Consider the following 20538-nt stretch of genomic DNA (forward strand, 5'->3'; position numbering starts at 1 on the left):
GCACATTCAGCGTAAAATAAACAAGTTGGTGTTGAACTGATCTGTCAGCAGAAGTGCTGACTGATTTTCAGAAGTGCTTTCGTCTGTGCAGTCTCTCTGAGTCGTTACACAGTTCTGTAGCACAGCAAAAATACTTGAAGCAGCATATAAATAATCTTTTAAATCACTAAACCATGATGGAGATTATGTGTTCAGGGCTGCTGTAAAAGAAAAAGCATGTGAACCTGTGATCATCTCGTTGCAATACTATACGAATACAATGTTATTCAGTTCAAAATACACAAATCATTATCATTTCTGTCTTTATTGAAAGTACCCATAAATGTTCACAGTGCTATAAAAAAGATAAGAAAAAAGGCAAAGGAAAAGAGGAGGGAATTCTTTGATGAATCAGAAAATGCAGAAAAATCAGTTAAAGGAACATTTCAAAGGTAAACACTCGGTCTATTGTTAGAAGGTAAGAAGTCTAAACTTTTATTTAGGACCAAGACAACTTGTTCTGGAATATGTATTTTGGGCAAAATGGACATCGTTTATGTTAGCCCAGGGAGCAGTGGAGCAATGTCAACAGTGATTTAAGAACCTGACGAAAAATGTAATCTGTGGAAAGGGTCCTTACAAAGTTTGTGGGCCAATAATCTAGGGAGATGTGCGTTGCCTCTTTTTACATCCACTTTCATATCGAGGCACCTCTTTACTTCACCTCCTGGTTGCTTTGCTGGGCAGAAGACGAGGCATTGACTGCATTAGTCACCTCTTTTCAGGCCCTGCCGGTCCTGTCACACATCGCCAACAGAGCAGAGTATAACATTTTTATTTTGCTATATTTATTTTCTTTACTTGAAATAACTCTATCAGGTAGACATTTAGGTTGAGGATGTACCTTTTACACCTTCTTGCATTGTGATTGTGAAGGGGGTTAAGCTAATGAGCTGCTGGAGCGAGCTTCCCGTCATTGAGTGGTTCTTACATTCATGAACTTGCACAAGTTCCTTTGGTCAAATCCAGCTGCTACATGGCGTAAATTAATCTGAAATAGGTTTTTAGTAAAGAGGTGATTCATGTGCCAATCTAACAGATTAGAAGATTTAATGAGTGACGCCAGGTATTATTTGTCCGTTTATTATAACATGGATAGAGATCATAGCCCAGAAAACCAGATCATTCTTGGAAGTTGACATACTTTCTCTCCGTCAGCTGGCGGCTGATGGATGGAAGGCTGGAATCATGTGACTGTCCAGATCCAGCAGCTGATGATGGCGGTTCCTGATCTGACCAACTTACAGAATGTATTGCGTTTGTGTGAAGGTCTGAGGTTTCAGTCTGATCCTGGGCTAAATACCAGCTGCCTCACACCTCACACGTTGAAGTTGTTCTTCTTCTTTTTCATCTTCTTCTTCAGCAGCTACTTCTTCTGCTTCTTCTTTGGCGGCTGCTGCTTCTGTATCTTGTTTCGTTCAAAATATTTGTTCTACTTTTTTTGATAAAATTTTTTTCTTTCTTTCTTTCTTCGTGAACTTCATCTTCAGCAGCTTCTGCTTCTTCGTCTTCCTTAGCGAAGCAAGAATTAATATTGTAATTTTATTGGCTTTGTATTAACTGGACTAATTTGGATGAGTTGAAGTGTATAGGACTTGGTCGCCAAGTTGCATTCTGGGACGCGGCGGCCATGTTGGCAGCCTCGTGAGTGTAAACAAACAGCAGTGTAGTAGCAGTGTGGTAGCACCAAGTGAACAGACGGAACGCAAAAAAAAAAAGTTAAAATGCCGCAAAGGAATTGGGATTTACCGGGATACCTTAAACAAGGAAGCCAGGGACCGAAGAACGATGAAGAGGGAGAACTTCTGTACACAGTGCGCAGTGGTCCGAAGAGCAGCTAAGGTAGCTTCCAACATGGCGGCTCCGCCAAGTGATGACGTCAAGCCGACTAAGCCCTATTGTTGAGGTGCCTTGAGACAGCATTTATTGTGATTTTAGTGCAATATAAATAAAGCTGAAAGAGATCTGAATTGAAAGGAATTCTGCTTCAACAGCAGCGTTGTGTCAGTGTAATCCTCTGAATAATTTCTACTTGTCATTTTCATGTTTTCATGTTCCACATTTTCTTAACTATTCTCTCAACCTTTCTGTGACCTTTAAATAATCTAACACATACTTATGCGTTTTCATGTTTATGAAGGTACTCCTGGACTTTTCCAGCATTTCTGTTCACTGATAAGATCTGCACCGAGAGCTGAATACTGCAGTAATGAGTGGGGATGGTCAGGCATGGGTTGTAATACCTCTTAGAGGTGCACTTTTCTTACACCGTGTCCTAACTGCATACGCTGCGAGCGAGCGTCAGCGTCAAAATTAATTCCATTGCTTTATTTTCTATTGGACTGTCCTAACTGGCCGTTTTGAGCTGAACATTTGTCGGACACCCTGCTTCTATTTTCTTCCTGTCGCTCGCGTTGAAAGCCGGTTGAAAGCGCTGTAGGAAACAGTCATGATGAGGAACGGCTGATCCAGTTAGTTGAAATGAGAAGTTATCTCTATGATACCTCCTCATTTCACTACAAAAACCTCAATAAACTGGCAGCTGGTTGGAAGGAGATCGCCAGGGAAGTTGGGAGGGAGGGAGCTGGAAGTTTCTGGTAAAATAGGAGGAGGAGTAAAATAGCAGCCACTTTCCTTTTCCTCAACTCCTGCCATCTGTAAGAGGGTCCTGTTTGAAAAGAAAGACAAAGTCTACTGTAAATCGTCTTTTTGGGTGAAGTTTAGCATTTGATTGGTGGACGGCGAGCCTACTCTAGCCACACCCCTAGTTACATACACAGATGTCCACGGTTACAGTGTAGCGCTTCTGACATCGCTAGTAACCGACTTGCTGTTGGCTACATTGTATGTAATTTCCGGTAAAGAAACATCTAAATATCACAATATCAAGCATGTTTTCTGTTTAGAAAGTACAAACGTAGGAAGATAACAAGTCATCCAGTCTGATGTTGTCGAGTGCTGATAGGTACGTGACGTAACAGAAATGCATATTAATGGTTTCAGTGTGGACGGAGAGCGTTCGATGTCACGCAGTGCGACGAGATAATCGGACGCTCGCATGCAGTTAGGATACGGTGTTACACCAGAGGCTGTTGCATAAACATTCTGGTGACACGCTGCCCTCATTTGGTCAGAAATACTATTGCTACATAGAGTAGCTTTAAACTGATGTAAGGCTGAGTGTTTGTAGCATGCAGCAGTTGTCGTGAGTGGTGTTTTGTGTGTAAGTGTAGCTTAATTTATTTTATCTTATTTAATTTTACTTTTGTTTATCGTTGGTTTGCTTTTCTTACTTCTGCTTAGCTAAGTTTGTCACAGCCTAGTTTTTGCTTATGTTTTTTTTTTTTTTTAAGTTTGGCTTAGCTTATACTTGTTTATCACATCTTAGTTGGCTTTTTTCATTTAGCAAAGCTTAGTTTATTGTGGCGTAATTTATTGTAAACCTAGTTTAACATTCCTTATCTCTTCTTATTTCAGTTAAGCTTACTTTAGATCGCAGTTAATCTTAGCTTGTGTTCCATTTGCACATATCAGGTCAGTAATGGGGACTCATCTTGAGTTGTGAGGGTCAGCGTGAGACGCCGGCTCTGCTGAAGTGGTGCAGTGATGCTGAGTGGCTCAGATATGTCGTCCTCATGAGGAGAGCGGGACAAGATTGTGTGTGCGTGTGTTTCATGCTGATCTGATGGCACAGAGGATTACGATCAAACACACACATACACACCCTCCCGTGGGTGAAGCTGCAGGGTTCTTTGGTAAATAAAACCAGAGCAAAGACACAGAAGCTCGGAGTGTGAGTTCTCCCAGCACACATCCAGCAACATCCTCGTATTTCCAGATGTTTGTGAGGACATGGAGGTGAACAGCAGCTCCGCTGCAGACGGTCTACTACTTCCTTATAGTTTGTGGAAACAAATAGACTCAAATGGCATCTTACACATTCAGTAAACAACACTATCTTTAAATGAGATTATCTTTCTTCTGTGGTCCCTCTGAGCTGATAATCACCACTTGAGGCTCCCAGCTTCTCTGTTTGAGATTTGTTTCATCTCAAGGATACTTAGGTTCATTACACTCCAGAGGGAACACAAATCTATGCAGATTTACCTGAAGGTCTGACCTGCTGATTTCTTTTTAAGAGTTGCAATCAGTTGCACAGAGAAATATAATCACCAGTAAAGATGGCCGAGGCTGCTAGCTTCGTTTTAGGGATTCAAGTGTCTGGTGGATTTGATGTTTTAAGACTTTGACCAGGTGTGTTTGAACTAGTTATAATGGTTTGAATAGTTTTTATTTGCTTTTCAGTTTTTTGATTATTCTAGTTTAGCTTTAGTTACACAAGCGTATCAGTAGTTTCAGTTTTTAAAATCGGTTTTATTTTTGTTTTAGTCTTAGATTCAGTTTTTTAAGGTATTGATTTACAGATATTTGTGAAAATCATCTAGGGTGAAACAATCCCACTAACAAAGCTATGCAGTGCAAGGATCCTTGGAGTAATTAGAATTATAAAAATAAAATTAGTAATTAGGAAAATTAGAAAAATGAAGTGCCAAAATAAAAAAACAAGGTGCAAAATGAAAATGAAAACCGTTACATTTTACCTGCAATTTTATTTAATTTCAGTTATTTTTACATTTATAATTTTAGATAATTTTTTTTTTTTTAATGTTTAATTTTAGTTTTATACACATTTTAGTTTTTATTTTCATGTCAGTTAAGTGGATTATTAGTTGGTTAGTTTCAGTTTTAGTCTTAGTTTTCATTTACGGTACTATAATAACTGGAAAGAGAGATTTACTGGATCTTAGACAACATTACTCGTGCTAGAAGTTTTTACCGTCTCTCCTGGATGTCAAAACATGATGTGAGACTGTAACCATGGTGATTGTTAAGGCTGACAGACTTGACAGAGTTGGGACTTGAATGTTTCCATGATTCATAAATCAGTTTCAGACACGAGTAATGAAGAAATGTTTGGATCCATCACTTCCTGTCAGACTCCTTTCTCTAATTTAACAGAGTCACAGAAGGCTTTCAGACTCGCTCAATGCCAAAAGGGAGGGATCAACTTGGGGGGGAGGGGGGTCCTGTGGTGCAGATAAATATTAATAGGAAGTATGTTTACTGATTAGCACTCAGAGGGAGGCAGCAGCGCCTGTATAATCCCTGATAATCAGAAGCAGAGTGGCGCGTGAGTGCTCAGACAAAAGGTAGCAGGCTGGTTTGGAGATCAGAGGTGGAGACCCCCATCGTCAAAGATCGATGCAGAAAAGCTAGGACACATGCAGCATACCAATCACATGTGTCATAGAAATGGAAAGATGTAATGCATTACCAGACTCCACATACTGGGAGGGTGTGACGGTGGGCGAGGAAATGGCAACAGTTGCAATCTGTGGAAAGACCACTAGGTGCTGACTCCAAAAGAGAGTCAAACTCCGTTGACCACAATGTTGATGCTGCAGAATACACAAAGGCAATATATAAATATATATAAAAAAAAAACTAAGTAAAAAATGTTTTACATTGTTTACATTTAAATTCAGATGGTTTAAATAAATCAGTCAAAGGCAGCTGTAAACTAATGAGTTTTAAGCTTGATTTAAAGGAACTGAGGGTTTCAGCATTCCTGCAGTTTTCTGGAAGTTTGTTCCGGATCTATGGAGCATAGAAGCTGAATGCTGCTTCTCCACGTTTGGTTCTGGTTCTGGGCACACAGAGCAGACCTGAACCAGGAGACGTGAGAGGTCTGGATGGTTGACATGGCAACAACAAGTCTCTGATATATTTTGGTCCTAAACCATTCAGTGATTTATAAACTACCAGAAGTATTTTAAAGTTTATTCTCTGAGCTACAGGGAGCCAGAACTGGAGTGATGTGGTCCACTTTTAGTTCTGGTGAGAACCGGGGAAGCAGCATTTTGGATCAACTGAAGATAAACGCATGGATGAGAACACTGATGATAACGACAAGCTGTCATCACTTTAGCTTTTTAGCACTGAGAAGTTTTGGTGAACCTGAACTCTGGTGTAAATAAATACCTAACATTTGCAGTCAGTCTTATTTAAAGGGGACCTATTGTGGCATCTAATACCTATTTTAAACAGGCCTTGAATGTCTTAAAAACAAGCTTTTGATTTTTTTTTTGCTAAATAAATGAGAAATTCAGCTTCTGAGCCATGTCTGTATCATCCTATTCTCTAACCTCATTATCTATGCGGGATTCTGAGTGGGCGGGGCTATGATAATGAGGCACTGTGCTGATTGGCTGCCTGAATTACGCATAGCAGGGGAGGGCACAAAGACAGAATACAGACATTTGTGTTGGTTTTTACAACCAACAACAGAGCAATTTGCATGTCTAGCTCGAACAGATGCCATCACGATACACCGCTACGAAAAAATGGCGGAAGCCCCCGCCGGCAGAGTTGTTGTTCCGGCCAGAGTTAGTTGTGGCCGTGGTTTCACGCATCGGAGGCCAACCTCTGTAAATCGCTCCCATCGTTACGTAACGACGGGAGCAGAATCTGAACGGCTCGTAGATCCACATCACACTGGACGGCTCATCCGGGCGGCTGTACAGACACTGCAGAATTTAGTTGCTTTCCTCCTTTTCTGAGTTGGCAGGCTGAGGGGAGACCACTTTATATATGTTAAAGTAAGAAAAAACGTGTTTTTCATAATAGGTCCCCTTAAAAGTTTAATATGACTTGTTTTGCTGTTAACAGAACACTGTGCCCGGCTCTGGGCTGGGCTGGAAGGTGCAGGCGTGGGGGGCGCTGACTGCTTGACCGTTGGCTGATGGGCAGCACCAGCAGCTGGCTGACACCTGGCAGCTGCTGTGCAGCCTCCCAGTGCCAGCTCAGCTGATTGGCATCCTTTTGTCTGCAGCCTTTGGCCAGCTGCTCTGGGACGCCTCTGTCTCTGAACAGCAGATGACCTGCGATCTGGGAGTCCAGCAGCAGCTGTGATCTGTAGCAGAGCTGTGATTTAAACCTGATCAATACAGGCTCAGACTGAGCTCTGTGATGAACGATTATACAGCGCCGTGATGTGGAGCTCTGCTGCTGAGTCATGCCAGCCGGTCCACGGAGAACACAGAGGTTTCAGGTCTGGTGAGAGGTGGAGGGAATCCATTAAGAATGTGATTTGGATCAATAACAAGAATTTATCTCTAAGTAGAGTCCGTGGTACCCTGAATTGGTGGCTAAATTAGATATGAGATTTTTTTTTCTTCCTCTTTTTATTAGTATTACAACAGAAGTTTTCTCTAGGTGCTTTCAGAGACCCAGAACACGACCCCCGAGCAATTAAATGTTACAATTTTGAATGAGTTCAGAACCTAAAGACTGTTAAAATATCAAAAGCAACGACATCAGGGGGCCCTGTGATCATGCAAGATTATATTCCATGAATTTGAACATTCGAAAATTCACCCAATTTTCAAGAAAAAAAACTTCATGAACTTCACAAATTTGCAAAAATTCACTCCCTAACCCTAAGTAAAAAAAGAGACAGCTGGCAACAAACATGCAAATATTTAAGGCAAAACATTTAATTTCTGGGTTTATAATTTTTTGTTAATTTTAAAGAAAAAAAACTCAATTTCTAACTTGATACACACATTTCTCTAGTAAATCCTTTTCTATCAACCCAGACGGTGCAGATCTGAGTCATTATTGAAGTCCTTATTTGTGCCTTGAATGTAACTTTTCCCCAAAGTGGCTGCAGAGGTTCTGCGCATCCTTACAGTCTGGATGTGGAAACAAACATGGTCCAAACTGGTGTTCCATACACATCTCTGTTTACCATCTCTCTGGTTTCTGTTCTCCTCACAGCGGTTTACAGGGTTGCATTGTTTTCTTCTTCTATACTGAAGCATTCCTTGTATCTTCCCAGGATGTCCCGGGCCGCCTCCGTCCTCCTCTCTGATCCGTGCTTCCAGCTTCACTCCATCCAGCACCTGCTAGGGGAGGCGGGGGACTCCTCCGTCCCAGCTGTTGCTGCCGCTGCTGCTGCTGCTGCCGCTGCCGCCCGTCCAGCCGTGGGGTCCTTGGCGTCCACCGTGGCCCCTGCAGCCGCCGGGGGCCCAGGGGCCTCAGAGCGCAGACACTTCTCCCTGCATGCATGTGAGTTTAACCTTCACACCTGCTTGAGGTTGGTGGACAGTTGGAGAAAGGTCGGTCCGAGTTACAAAACTGAATCTTCAAAAACTCATCAGACAGCTGAAGGTGCATTGTGGTTCATGTGGGACTCAGTTATGGGGCTTTTCCACTAGTACCTACTCAGCCCGACTCGCCTCGGATTTGCGCCTTTCCACTAAGGTGGAGGAGTGCCGAGTAGATACTTTTTCTGTAACTACTCTGCCGAGGTTCTAAGCGGCTGAATCTGACATCATCACACTACAGGCCACCGATTGGTCGGGGGGTTGGAGTCAGACGTCTGAGTCAGGATGTGGAAATCAGTGAAAGAGAGACTGACGGATTCTTGTTCATTTTATTCAACAGGCAACGGCAGCACAAAATTCTGTTTCATGATCCAACTCTTTGTTGTTCATAAACCTGGTGCTGAGGAGAGAATTAAAAAGGGATCTAGACGGGAGATAAGGAACGACCAGATCTACCAGGAGCTCTGTCTCTTCATAGCTGCTCACGGCTCCAGCTGACTTTTCAGCAGCGCAGAGACAAACTAACAAAAAAAAAAAGATAGCCGCTTGAAGTTTCTCTCACTCGCATTTTTTAACTTGATATTGAACACAAGCCACAGATCCAGCAGCACATCTATCATCTCCTCCAGGTTCTACATCTTTAGTGTTGTTATCTTCTTCGTTTAGATCACACAATCCAATACGTCAGAGCAGCTTCACTCCAACCTCCTACTTCTGCTCCAGGTGCTGAATTGTTATGGAAAAGAAACTCGCCGAGTTGAGTCGAGCCGAGTAGGTACTAGTGGAAAAGCGCGATTGGTTAAACTGTTATAACATTAAAATAAGCAGTGTTTACTTTAATAATGCTAGTAGCATATGCTGCTCCCCGGTGAGGTTTTTCTGACTTTTGGATTTTGGAAGTTGGAATTCCGACTTTAGGTGACGTCCCGGTTGAAACGTCTGGTAACCTTGTTGCACACCAGGTGGGTGGATGAGGTTGGATTTGATCAGGCAGACAGAGGCAGAGGACAGACACGGTTTCAGGTCAGTCTGTCCTGTCTGAGGGAGAGTGTGTTCTCTGGAGATGAGCCGGGTATGGTCTTAATTAGATTTCTGCTGCGGAGGGGCCTGTCACGTGCACACGGTGAGTGCATATCAGTGAACAGAGAAGCTGTTGCTTATGGGAGAAGTTCAGTGGTGTTTCCATGTTTGATGCGAGGAGTGTTCTGATGCTATCGAGCTTGGGGACGTGACATCACACATGAACTGAAGGTCTTCAAGTGTTGCTCATTGTGATGTTCATTCACGGCAGAAAGGGTTAGAAATATCAGTGGCTGACAGTCCAGGATCTGTGTAGAAATAAGAAATGCTAGTACTGCTAAAAATACAGTAGTTTGATGTCTGGTGTCTTATGCTAAATACTGTCTCGTTAAATGTTAAAATGGTGGTACTTGAAGGCAAAAACGCCAGCCTTCAGTTCTGTAGTACAAGTGCATTAAATGCTCGGTAAGGTCATATCAATTTCTAAAATACTCCTGGGCTAAATGTCAAAACGCTCTCATTAGGTGCTAAAACTGCTTAGAGCTTAAACACCAGCTCATTCACTGCTAAAATCCTAGCACATGAAATGCTAAGACACTAGCATTACACGCAGAAAGAAGACCTTTATTTTTGTTTAAACGACAGTGTTTGGATCAAGATTAAAATTAAGGCGCTTATCATTTTTCATGTGTCCGACCATTAGAGAAATGAAACTGAGCTTTTGAAGAAATCTACAACTGTTCAGTTGTGTAAACGCTGACATACAAGATATATAAAAATATCATGGAACATCAGGTTAATCAAGGCCCCAAAGTCAAGGATCCATTCTTGTTTTGGGATCTTCTAATGATCATGGCTTCCAATAATGTTAATGTTTTCAGTATCGCAGCTGTGTTCAGCGAGGACCAGCTTCCAGAGATGCCGGTTTGAGAGTCAAACAAAATAGTTTGAGCTGCCACTCGTTGGTGAGACGATTGATAATCCTATAGATGTATTTGGTTTTTTTCATGCCAGTATGGAATCAGGACGATTTCTCTCAGAAACGGAAAGTAAAGGTCAAACAAAGAAGACTGAATGTTTGATTCGTGTGACTGAGTGTGGAGTTGAAGTGATAAATTCAGACTCGCTGCTCATTTATCACCAACCTGCTTTCAGTGAATTCATCATGACTACGTGTAGTTCCTCTCCACAGCTCAACTCTGATTAAAGATAACCTCCCTCCACTTGTCCAGCCTCCCACGGACACTCGGAGGTGATGCCGTCTCGCTTCCAAGTCATGTGACCTGCAGCATTGTTGTTGCTCTGTCCCTCTGTTGATTGAACTGAATTTCGAGCTATCACTTCGGAGGGGGGACTGCCCAGCTGGTGTGGCAACTTGCTCGTTGCCATGAGAACACAAGTAGTTTCCATGACCACCCTGCATGGCATCATGTGGAGAATTAGTTTCTGTCTTGCAGTAGTGTTAAAGGCAGGGGTGCACCTCGAGGGTCAGTGTCCTGCATGTTTTAGATGTTTTCCTGCTTCAACACACCTTGTTAAACATGGCTGTGTTATTAACAGACTTTTCCAGACCTTGATGACATGCTGATGATGACCCTTAATTACAACCGGAAACAGGAAAACATCTAAAAGATGTACGGGGCACCGGCCCTCGACGACCAACTATGTGCACCCCTAGTTACAGGTCTGAGAGATTTGTTCTCGGCAACACTTTGACTGCTGCACTTTTGAAAGCTCCCATTTGATCTAATGAGCCCAAACTGGAGCTGTTTGGCCATAGATGCAGATTTTGTTTTGTGAAGGAAGGCAGAGCCCTTTAACCCACTAAACATAGTTTTGAAAGTGAGACGGGGTGGTGGGAGCATCATGATATGTGGATATTCTGCTGCTACAGGCAGTGGGAAGAATGTTCAGGTCATAGGATCATGAAAGAAGAGGATTATGAAGGGAACCAGAATAAGGATCCCAGAGTGGCTATCTGAGCCTGAGTCCTGTTGAAAATCTGTGGAGGAGGCTCAAGGTTGATGTCCATGCTCAGAAACCAGCTACAACTATTATCCAAGGAAAGATGAACCAAGATCCCTCCATAGACATGAGACAACTTAGCCAGAAGCTAGAATAAGAGACAGTTGTCAGATGGTAATCACAGAAGTGACACTATTGATTATTAATTGCCAGAAGATGCGTTAAATTGGCCAAAATTAAACACATCAGTATTTAATATCATAATATAACTTAATGGAGATTTGTTTTTGTTCTTGTGGGTCTAAAGTTACTATATTTCAATAGAAGTTTTGCATCATTCCATAAAGGGAGTAATAATTTTGGCATTGACGGTATATTAGCTTGGCTGATATCAAATTAAAGCAAACTTCTTATAGTTGGACGGACACACCCTAACCCTAGATATTGTGTTGAGTAGTTGATCTAATCTGCCCCATAGTACCACCCAACCCCTCGAACAATATTCCTCCGTTTAAAAGAAAATCCTAAAGGAAATCTTGCCACATACTGGTTTATTCTCTTGGGACCAGCTGATGGAAACACTTTATGAATTAAAGCACCGTAAAGAGCTCACACTCCTTCATATTTTGCTGGGTTGTTGGATTACTCACACTTGGACTGCACCCGTTCTACAAAGCCCTCCGTTATCGCTGCAAGCCACTCGAGCAGCTCATTAATGCCCCGCTGCTGTTCTGCAATAATAACACTTTCATGTTTTCAATTTCACTTTCAGGAATTGAATGTAATGAGGATGATCTCTGAGTGTCTGTCTGAGCGCTCAGAGGGTAAATCGAGTTGTTTCAGTGCTTCAATAAACTGAAACCTCATTTTCTGTCAGAGCTAGAGTCACACCTCATCTGGAGGGTTGTGGCCTTGGTAATAAAATATCCAGGACACATCCAAAGCAGATAAGTACTTACGCCTCACACATGTTCAGACATTAAATGTGTCATTTTACAGGTGCTCAGACTAACTGAGGATTTGATACATTTCCATTACAGATTTTTCTTGAGATATTTAGGTTTCACACAGTTTTTTACGGATTTCATGGTTGTGTAACTTATCAAAATTTAAAATAAATAGGAAGCCCCAGAATGGATTTCTGGGGAAGTCCTGACTTAAAATTATATATTCTATCTTTCAATTGTTTTCATACAAGGGATTCAAATATCTTTGCCAGAATGTACAATTTGGACTTTGGACTGTTGTTATTTAAGTCTGTGGAATTCCTGTGGGGTTATCACCTGCACGAGGGACCACAGGGGTTGGGGGTCATGATTGTTTGGCATGCTCACCCTCAGCTTATGAAACTGCCTCTTTAGTTGTATTTACCCTACCTCTTTTTACAAATTTGTAAGGACCATATGCTTATTTTGCTGTGCTCGATAAACCATTAATTTCTCCCCTGCCTGTATCAAAGAAACAGCAGAAACCTAGAGGGTTAAGCACTGGTTTCTGGTAAACTTTTTCTGTCCATAATTGTCTCCTTTCTTTTATCACGTTTCCCGCTGCAGATGCTTTCAGTGTAGCCCTGCTAAAAGTCTGCTTTTATCCATCTGCACTGCCCATCCGTTCATCCAAGTAGAGATCTTACTCCCCACCAATGTGTGGCATCAGTCAAACGAGCCCATATTACATAACCAGCTGGGCGGTAAACACTCCTCCCCATGGAAACAGGATCAGACGTATTGGTTGAGGGAGGAGGAGAGGGAGGGTTACTGGTGAAGTAAATGGAAAGACATATCGAAAACCATGCAGTGGTTTTCGATTTTCAGAGTTTATCTAAGGGGCATCCTCTGTTTTTCCCTTTTGAAGCAAAACCAGAAGTACACCAAAGTGCAGTTCCTCTAAGAACCACTAAGGATGGCTCCAAAAGTGAGTCTCCTCAACTCCATGTTAAAATGTCCAACTTTACAGGAGAAATTAAGGTGCAGACTGGAACAAAAAAAATGCCTTCGGTCTCCATAGCTAGATTTTGCGTTAATGACAAATTTACGTTTGGTGAATATTTGTGTACTTCATCAGGTTAAATTATATCAAGCAATGAATGTATGCACATTTAAAGACTTTGTTTTTTAAGTGACAATCTGTGGTGCTAGTTATCCCTTTGGTTACTCAACGAAGAAGCCAATGTTTTTGCTGTCTTACTGTTGTTCTGGGGTGCAATGAAGTACCTACCCAAATGAATGGACCTAGCTTGGTTCTTGGTAAGAGAGAAGTGCCAATGATAAAGGTCTGATAAAACTAACCCACTTACAGAAACTTGCTTATGTGGAATATAAATGTAGTCTTTCAAATGTCAGTCCAGTCGGTGGATTATTGGTATGCCCTTGAAAGAAGTCCCTAAGCTACAACATGAAGCAAAACCAAACCTGATTTCTTCCATCTGTCAGGCTTTTGTTTGGAGGAACAGCCCTACCACTGCGTTTTCAGCAGAAACTAAAGACATTTGGGCTATGACCATGGGAATTGTCACTGTGCTGCTGGTGGCACAAACGATAAATTCAAAACCATTGATCATTTCTGGCAGAACAGACAGACTTATTACAGAGGTGTTAGCACTGAAAATGAAATGCAAATCTTTGCTGTGTAAAGAGGCCGACAGACGAGATGAATCATGTGTTCGAGAGTCGAGTGCTCCACTGGGCTGAAATCCAGAGTCTATGACAGAGTAAATATCATTGAAAGTGTTGTGGTTGATTTAAGACTCGTGTTTCTGTGTGGCTGGTGAAACAGAGATCCGGCCTTTGGCCCACACAGGTCTGTTGGTGAGAGGTGAAAGAATTAACAGTTTAATATTGATCTGGTTCATTACTAAAGGTGATTGGGCAACACATATATTTTTCTAAAGCTCAGTATTACTTTGTTAAAATAAAAATCTGTCAGGTAATCAGATGTGAACCTCGAGACTTTTAAGTATACTATTAAGGTTCAGTTTATTTTTTCATCTTTGTAGCAGGGCTAGTGCTACGGGGGCCAACCGACAGGACAGAGGACACAGGTTTTCAGTGCAGGAACTCTTTATTTTCTCCAGACACACCCAAGACACGTGCGCAGCAGAACCTTCTTCCAGCAGCAGCAGCCCCTCTCTGGAGTGCAGCTGCTCCTTATGAAGGGAGGCAGGGTGGAGAGGTTGATTGGATACACCTGTACCTCTCCTGAGTGGCTGCTCCTCCACCCTGCCACAATCTTCATAACCAATAACTAATACAGGAACTGTAATAAATGCTCTTCGAATACAAAGCTGTTAGAAAGAATTTGAGGTTTGTTCGGGCTCTAGTCTGTGCTTTCTTTTCTTTGATGGAGGCACTCAGATGTTCCCACTTCTTCCATTGTGACCATAAAATGTCCTTCCATCAGCTGGAGGTTAATGCTGCACTCAGGCTGGACATCTATAAGGTTCAGTAGATCTGTAGGTGGGGTGGGGGACTACCCTTAGAACAAATATTGCATCTTTAAAGACAATTACTTACTTCCTAGCAATGCACTCTCACATTAGATCATATATGTTAGCCCATCTCCTAATGTAAAGAAAGTCTCCAGTTAACTTCTAATATTAAACAGGATTTCAAGTGCCTTGAAAAGAGTCATTGTGTAGCGGTTTATAGTTGTGGGCAGGAAGGATCTCCTGTAGCGGTCTGTGTTGCAGCGGATCTGAAGAACCTCTGACTGAAGACACTATGTTGCTGAATCACTGTGTTGTGAAGGGCTTGTCCATGATCTTCCATTTACGAAGGATTCTCCTCCGCACAATCAGCTGCAGAGGCTCCAGAACAAAGCCAAAATTCTTTATCAGTTTGTTTAGTTTCTTTTAGTCACTGTTTCTGATGCTGCTCCCCAACAGATGATTGCAGATGTGATTTCACTCTCAACAACAGACTTATAGAAGATATACAACATATTGCGACAAATGCTGAAAGACCTGAGCTTCCTCAAGAGTTAACTTCTGCTCTGATCCTTCTCATTAACAGTATCAGTGTTGTATCTCCAGTCCAGTCTGTTGTCCAGTTACACACTCCTCCTCCACTTCGTCTCCCATGATGGAAACAATATTTGACTTATTCCCAGCTCTCCCCAAATCCCCAATCATCTCCTTTGCCTTGTTGACATTCGAGATGAGATGAGTGTTCCCATACTATGCCACAAAACGGTCCACCAGTTCTCTGTACTCAGTCTCTTGTACATCACTGATACACCCCACAACTGCAGAAAAATCTGAGTTTCTATAGATGACAGGACTCTGACTCGTACTGGAAGTCTGAGTTGTACAGCATGAAGAGGAGTGGTGAGAGTAAAGTTCCCTGTGGTGCTCCTGTGCTTCTGACCACCTGTTCAGACACACAACCATTCAGTCTCACCAACTTGGTCTATTTGTCAGGTAGTCAGTAATCCAGGTGATTGTGGAGACGTTCACATGTGTCTTCTGGAGTTTCTTACTTAGTGATGCAGGCTGGATGGAGTTAAATGTACTGGAGAAATCAAAGAACGTGGTCCTCACTGTGCTGCCTGCTTTGTCCAGATGACTGTGAGTTTGTTGAAGTACTGGTACGTGTATGATGACATCTTCAACTCCAGTTTCACATTGATAAAGCTACTCATATTAAAGTTGGCTAACTCCAATAAACAAGTTAAACAAGTTAAAGCTAACCAAATTTACTTGGCTCTGGTAAACTTGTATTCTTAAGTTAAAGTTAGATAACTTTAACCTGTACAGTTAAACAGATTAAACTTAGTTAACTAGTTTCAGTAAACTTGTAATGTTAAGCTAATTACAGCTAGCTAAATATAGCTTGCTTGAGTAAATTTGTAATGTTAATGAAGTCAAAATTAGCCAAAGTTAGCTGGCCCCAGTAAATCTGTATTGAAAAACAATTTAGGTTTGGTCAAAGTTAGCTGGCTCTTTTTATCATCTCATGTCAAGCAAGTTAAGTTAGCTGTATTGAGTAAATCTGTAATGATAATCAAGCTAGCTGAAGTTTGGCAGCTCCGGTGAACTTGTAATGTAATACAGGTTAAAGGGACAGCAGCGCTTCCAGAGTGGACGGTCGATAACAAAATGTCCTCTGAACATCCTTCCACCCGCTGATCTGAGAGCAGCATGAGGGGGTTTCTGCACTCGGTCGTGTGCATGAAAGCAACCGCACTTCTGTTCTGTTTGTTTACTGGTTGATAAAAAGTCGATGCTAAAGATTAATGTTCCAGCTCATTTCCGTCTCTGTGGTTTTTATTTGGAGCTTTTTCTGTAACAGGATCTGGGAGTCACAAGTCAAAGTTTCCCTGAATCTGACCTTAGTCTTTAAAGGAGTAAACATACATACTTTTTCCTCCTGAAGTAAATTTGAATCTTTTTGGTCTTGGTCATAATCGATACTTTTTTTTTTAAATTGGATATTTTCATAAAATCCTGCACCACAGCCCAGAATTCCTCCTCCCATCCATCATTTATACACCCAACCTTTGCAGAGTCATCAAAGAATGTCTGCAGGTGGGACCCAGAGTCGTGCTGGAAATCAGAGGTGTATGAAGTGAACAAGAGAAGTGAAAGCACAGTCCCCTGCAGCGCTCACCACATGAGACAGGCCAACTGTAATCAGACTGTAATCAGCAATCTGAGGAGATGGTGAACATGTCCACTCTCATCACTCACACTTTCACACCAAACAGGGGAAGTTGGATGCTGTTGAATGAACTGGAAAATATAAAAAAAAAGAAAGAAAAAAAAAAGAAAAGCAGCAGCTGTTTGACCACTTCATCCACACCCAGGCTTGGCTGGAATGCAAACTGCAGAGGGTCATGTGATATTTTCTGCTGTAGTCTGAGCAGGGCCAAGACCTGCCTCTTTAGCAGCTTCATCACAAGGGATGTGAAGCCGACATGTCACTTGTCACCAAGGCTGGAAAGAGTCAAGTCTTGTAACAGCTTTGTATTACAGTAGCCTGTAGACGATCAAGTTACATGAATATCAGATGAACAGCCTAAGATTTGTTTGTTTTCCTGCCCTTTTCATGAAATTGTAACTGTTAGAAACATTCAGGGCAAAGAAATGTTGCTGTGAAGTCTTTTGATTTCGTAAAATATGTGTAACCATAGCGTGCAACAATTTTTACTTCTAACTTGCATGTAAATATTCTTTCCCCTCCTACTGGCCACTTGGGGCCCGATTTACTAAAGGTTTGCGTGTGTTAAAACCTGTGCAAACTTGACAGCACCCGCAAACCAAAGTGCCAGCTGATCTACTAACAGCGTGCAAAGACGACTGCGTCTCTCAAATGCGCAAAATTGCACACGCAATCCATTTAGTACTTTTGCCCTGATGAATAATCAATATGGGGCGTACCCGGCAGAAATCCTAAATACTGGGAGGGGAAGATGCAAATTGCTCCATTTACCACGCGCAATGACATTTACCAAGCCTGAAAGTAATTGCGCGTATTGTGATTGCGTCTGTATTTAATACGTTCGAAAGGAAGGTGCTAATCTGCTGCTGCCGTTATTGTGGCAAGGAGGCGACATCCAAAATCAAAGAATACGCAGAGAGAGAGTCTTTATTCTGCTGCATGCTATTTTAAAAATGGTTGCACAAGTTTTATTAAAGGCCACTTTTTCTTTAGTTCTCCGCCTTATATCTTGCCACCTTCTTTTAATGTGCCCCCCTCCACTCGCCCACAAGCAGGCCAAGCCTTTGTGCCAAAACTTTGTATTTTATTGATTATTTATCTTATTGAACGTGAAATCATCCTTCGTAAATTACATTTAATTAAAACCCGTGCTTATTAATCACAAAACACAGGTTAAACATCATGACCAAATCCGCTCCGACCCGCTGTGTCAGGATCAGCGCAGAGACTGCAGCTTCACCTGAATTATGGTTCTGCGTTAAATCGACGGCGTAGCCGACGCGTAGGGTCGCGGTGGGGTGTGCGTCGCCGCGTACCCTACGCCGTCGGTTCTGCGTTGGTGTGACGCGGAACCATAAATCAGCCTTTAGTGTGCGCTCTGTGCACTGTTCTGAACACTTCTCTTCTTTCGGCCATATGATGGTCCCATCTGTCACACATTTACTGTCAGTGTTTGCTATATAATATATAATATTTGCAATATACTGTGGACATCTGAATAAAAACTTAACTCATAAATAGATGAATCAAAGCGCTCTCCAGCTCTGTGTATTGTCTTTTTCTCCTCAGATCATGCCGAGCACCGCCGGGTCACGCAAACCCGACCAATTAAATATTAAAATCAAATTCAGTCCTGTGGCCCGTTTTTCTATTTCGTATTTTTGATCTGTGCCTAAAATTGAAATATGAAAAACCAGATGTTTTTCCGTTTTTTGTGTTACCAACTGCATTTATTCTATCGCAGGTTTTCTCTGATATTGCGTTTCTTTTGGTAATGTTTAAATTTATTTGCTGTAGTTCATGAATGTGTTTATTTGCCTCTTCCACTAATATCTCTAACTCCAACTCGTCAAATTTCATTTTGCGCTTGTGACTTGTGACTGTGCTTTCCAGACTCTCCATGGCGCAACGTTTGTGCTCGCAAACCTTAAGACACGCAACACCTCATTTAAATACTGCTGTTTGCACCTGTTATCAATTGCGCAAGCAATCTTAGTTGATCACCCGCAAACCACACAAAAACAGCACGCGCAAACTTTTTCAGTGCACACGCAATTTAGTACTCTTTATTTAGGATCTTAGTAAATCGGGCCCTTGGTGTGGAATTTGGTACATTTTTCTCACATTCTATTGGAGGGTTAAAAAGAAATTGGGAAAAAAAACAAATTATAATGTTCTCATAATACAAGGAAAAATATATAACCTTTTATTACAGCTTCATTTACAGGTGTTTTCAGATCATTTCAGTTCTCACAGGCCATGTTGTAGATTGGAACCTGCATTCCAAGTTGGCTGGATGTACAATGAATGATTTTTGCTGCCCGTGGACTTTTGCAGATACTAAGAATCTGTAACAAAAACAGCTGACTAACAAAGAAATATATGTGCTAACAAGACTGTGTGTGTTTTCCTCACAACAGATACGGACTACATCAGTGTGGAGGAAAAGGAGAAGGTGGAGCAGATGTTGGCTTTCCTCACTGAGGAATCCAAACAAGCAGCGGCCTCCACCGTGGTGAGTTGATCTGCAGCGTCTCTACGACCTTGAACTGATGTGTTCTATTTTAAAGGAATAAAATATGTTTAAAACATATTACCGCGTAGCTGGACAGCTCTCCTCTGCTGCCACCAAAGGGCACCAACTGCTCCAAGCCCGTGTCATGGAGTCGGTTCAGCCAAGGGATGCTGTAGGAGTTGAAATAAACACAATAAACTTGGGGCTCCAATAAACTTACACAGCCTTAAAATGTAAAAGGTGATTATATATATATATATATATATATATATATATATATATATATATATATATGCATATAAAAATACTCATTTTTTGTAGTATTGTTATCAAATTTGAACTTGCACTAGATAAGGTTTCATGCTGTGGTCTCATTGTGTTTTCCAGCTAATAAGTCACAGCTACACTCATCTGCAGACATCCGATTACAAAACAAATTTCCGGCTGAAATAAAAAACTTCTATTTCAGTGTGTTCAAATTTAGATTACTCAATGCTAGTAGCAATTAGTGATTCTGACAGTTGGGGGGGAAAAACTTCAAAGAGACCAACACCATCCATGCACTTCAAACGGTTCAATTTATATAGGCGTTTTAGGCGACTTTTACAGGAGTGGCAACAGGTTTTAACTTGTGGTAAATTAGTTCAGCAGGGAGTGTCGGGGGCCTGCTTGTTTCACCCATTTGTCCATTTCTAGATCAACTTGGGTCGGGTAACAACAGGGCACCACGCAGTAAGATGCAAAATAGGCTTCAAATTATGCATCAATGTTGGCTGTCCACCTGAACTGTGTTGAAACACGGATTCCAGGAGTCTAATGCCTCCATGTCAGAGGGCTGATGTTGCTATCCAAACACATGAAATGGATTCTGTCAGAATGATTCTTAGCCAACTTCAGCTAGCATCATAGGTTAGCATGAGCCACGTTAGCTGGTGGTAAAGAGTTGAGGTGGCTGTGCTTCAACCAACTGCAAGGCTTTCTGTACTTTTGTACTCTGTACTAATTTTAACCTTGTACATGATAACTCCGCCCACAGACAAGAAAAAAAAACAGGATTTAAGTGAAAAACAAACCAAACATTGTGAATCTGAAAACTACCCAAACTGTGATGGAATAAAAGTGAGTGTGGTAGGAGAAACCATTTCCTGTGTGCTGACCGTTCTGCTCATCCTCT

General features: G+C 41.8%; 1 protein-coding gene across 1 annotated transcript in view; it reads left to right on the plus strand.

Annotated features, from left to right (window-relative positions):
* Positions 1 to 20538, plus strand: part of LOC133449533 (E3 ubiquitin-protein ligase RNF123) — a 113988-nt gene that overhangs the window by 83796 nt on the left and 9654 nt on the right. Inside the window, exons 37-38 of the mRNA XM_061728697.1 lie at positions 7940 to 8169; positions 19270 to 19364. Of these exons, the coding sequence (XP_061584681.1) occupies positions 7940 to 8169; positions 19270 to 19364 (325 nt within the window). The remainder of the gene's footprint in view (positions 1 to 7939; positions 8170 to 19269; positions 19365 to 20538) is intronic.

This window comes from Cololabis saira, chromosome 8 (assembly GCF_033807715.1).
Source record: "Cololabis saira isolate AMF1-May2022 chromosome 8, fColSai1.1, whole genome shotgun sequence".
NCBI lineage: Eukaryota > Metazoa > Chordata > Actinopteri > Beloniformes > Belonidae > Cololabis > Cololabis saira.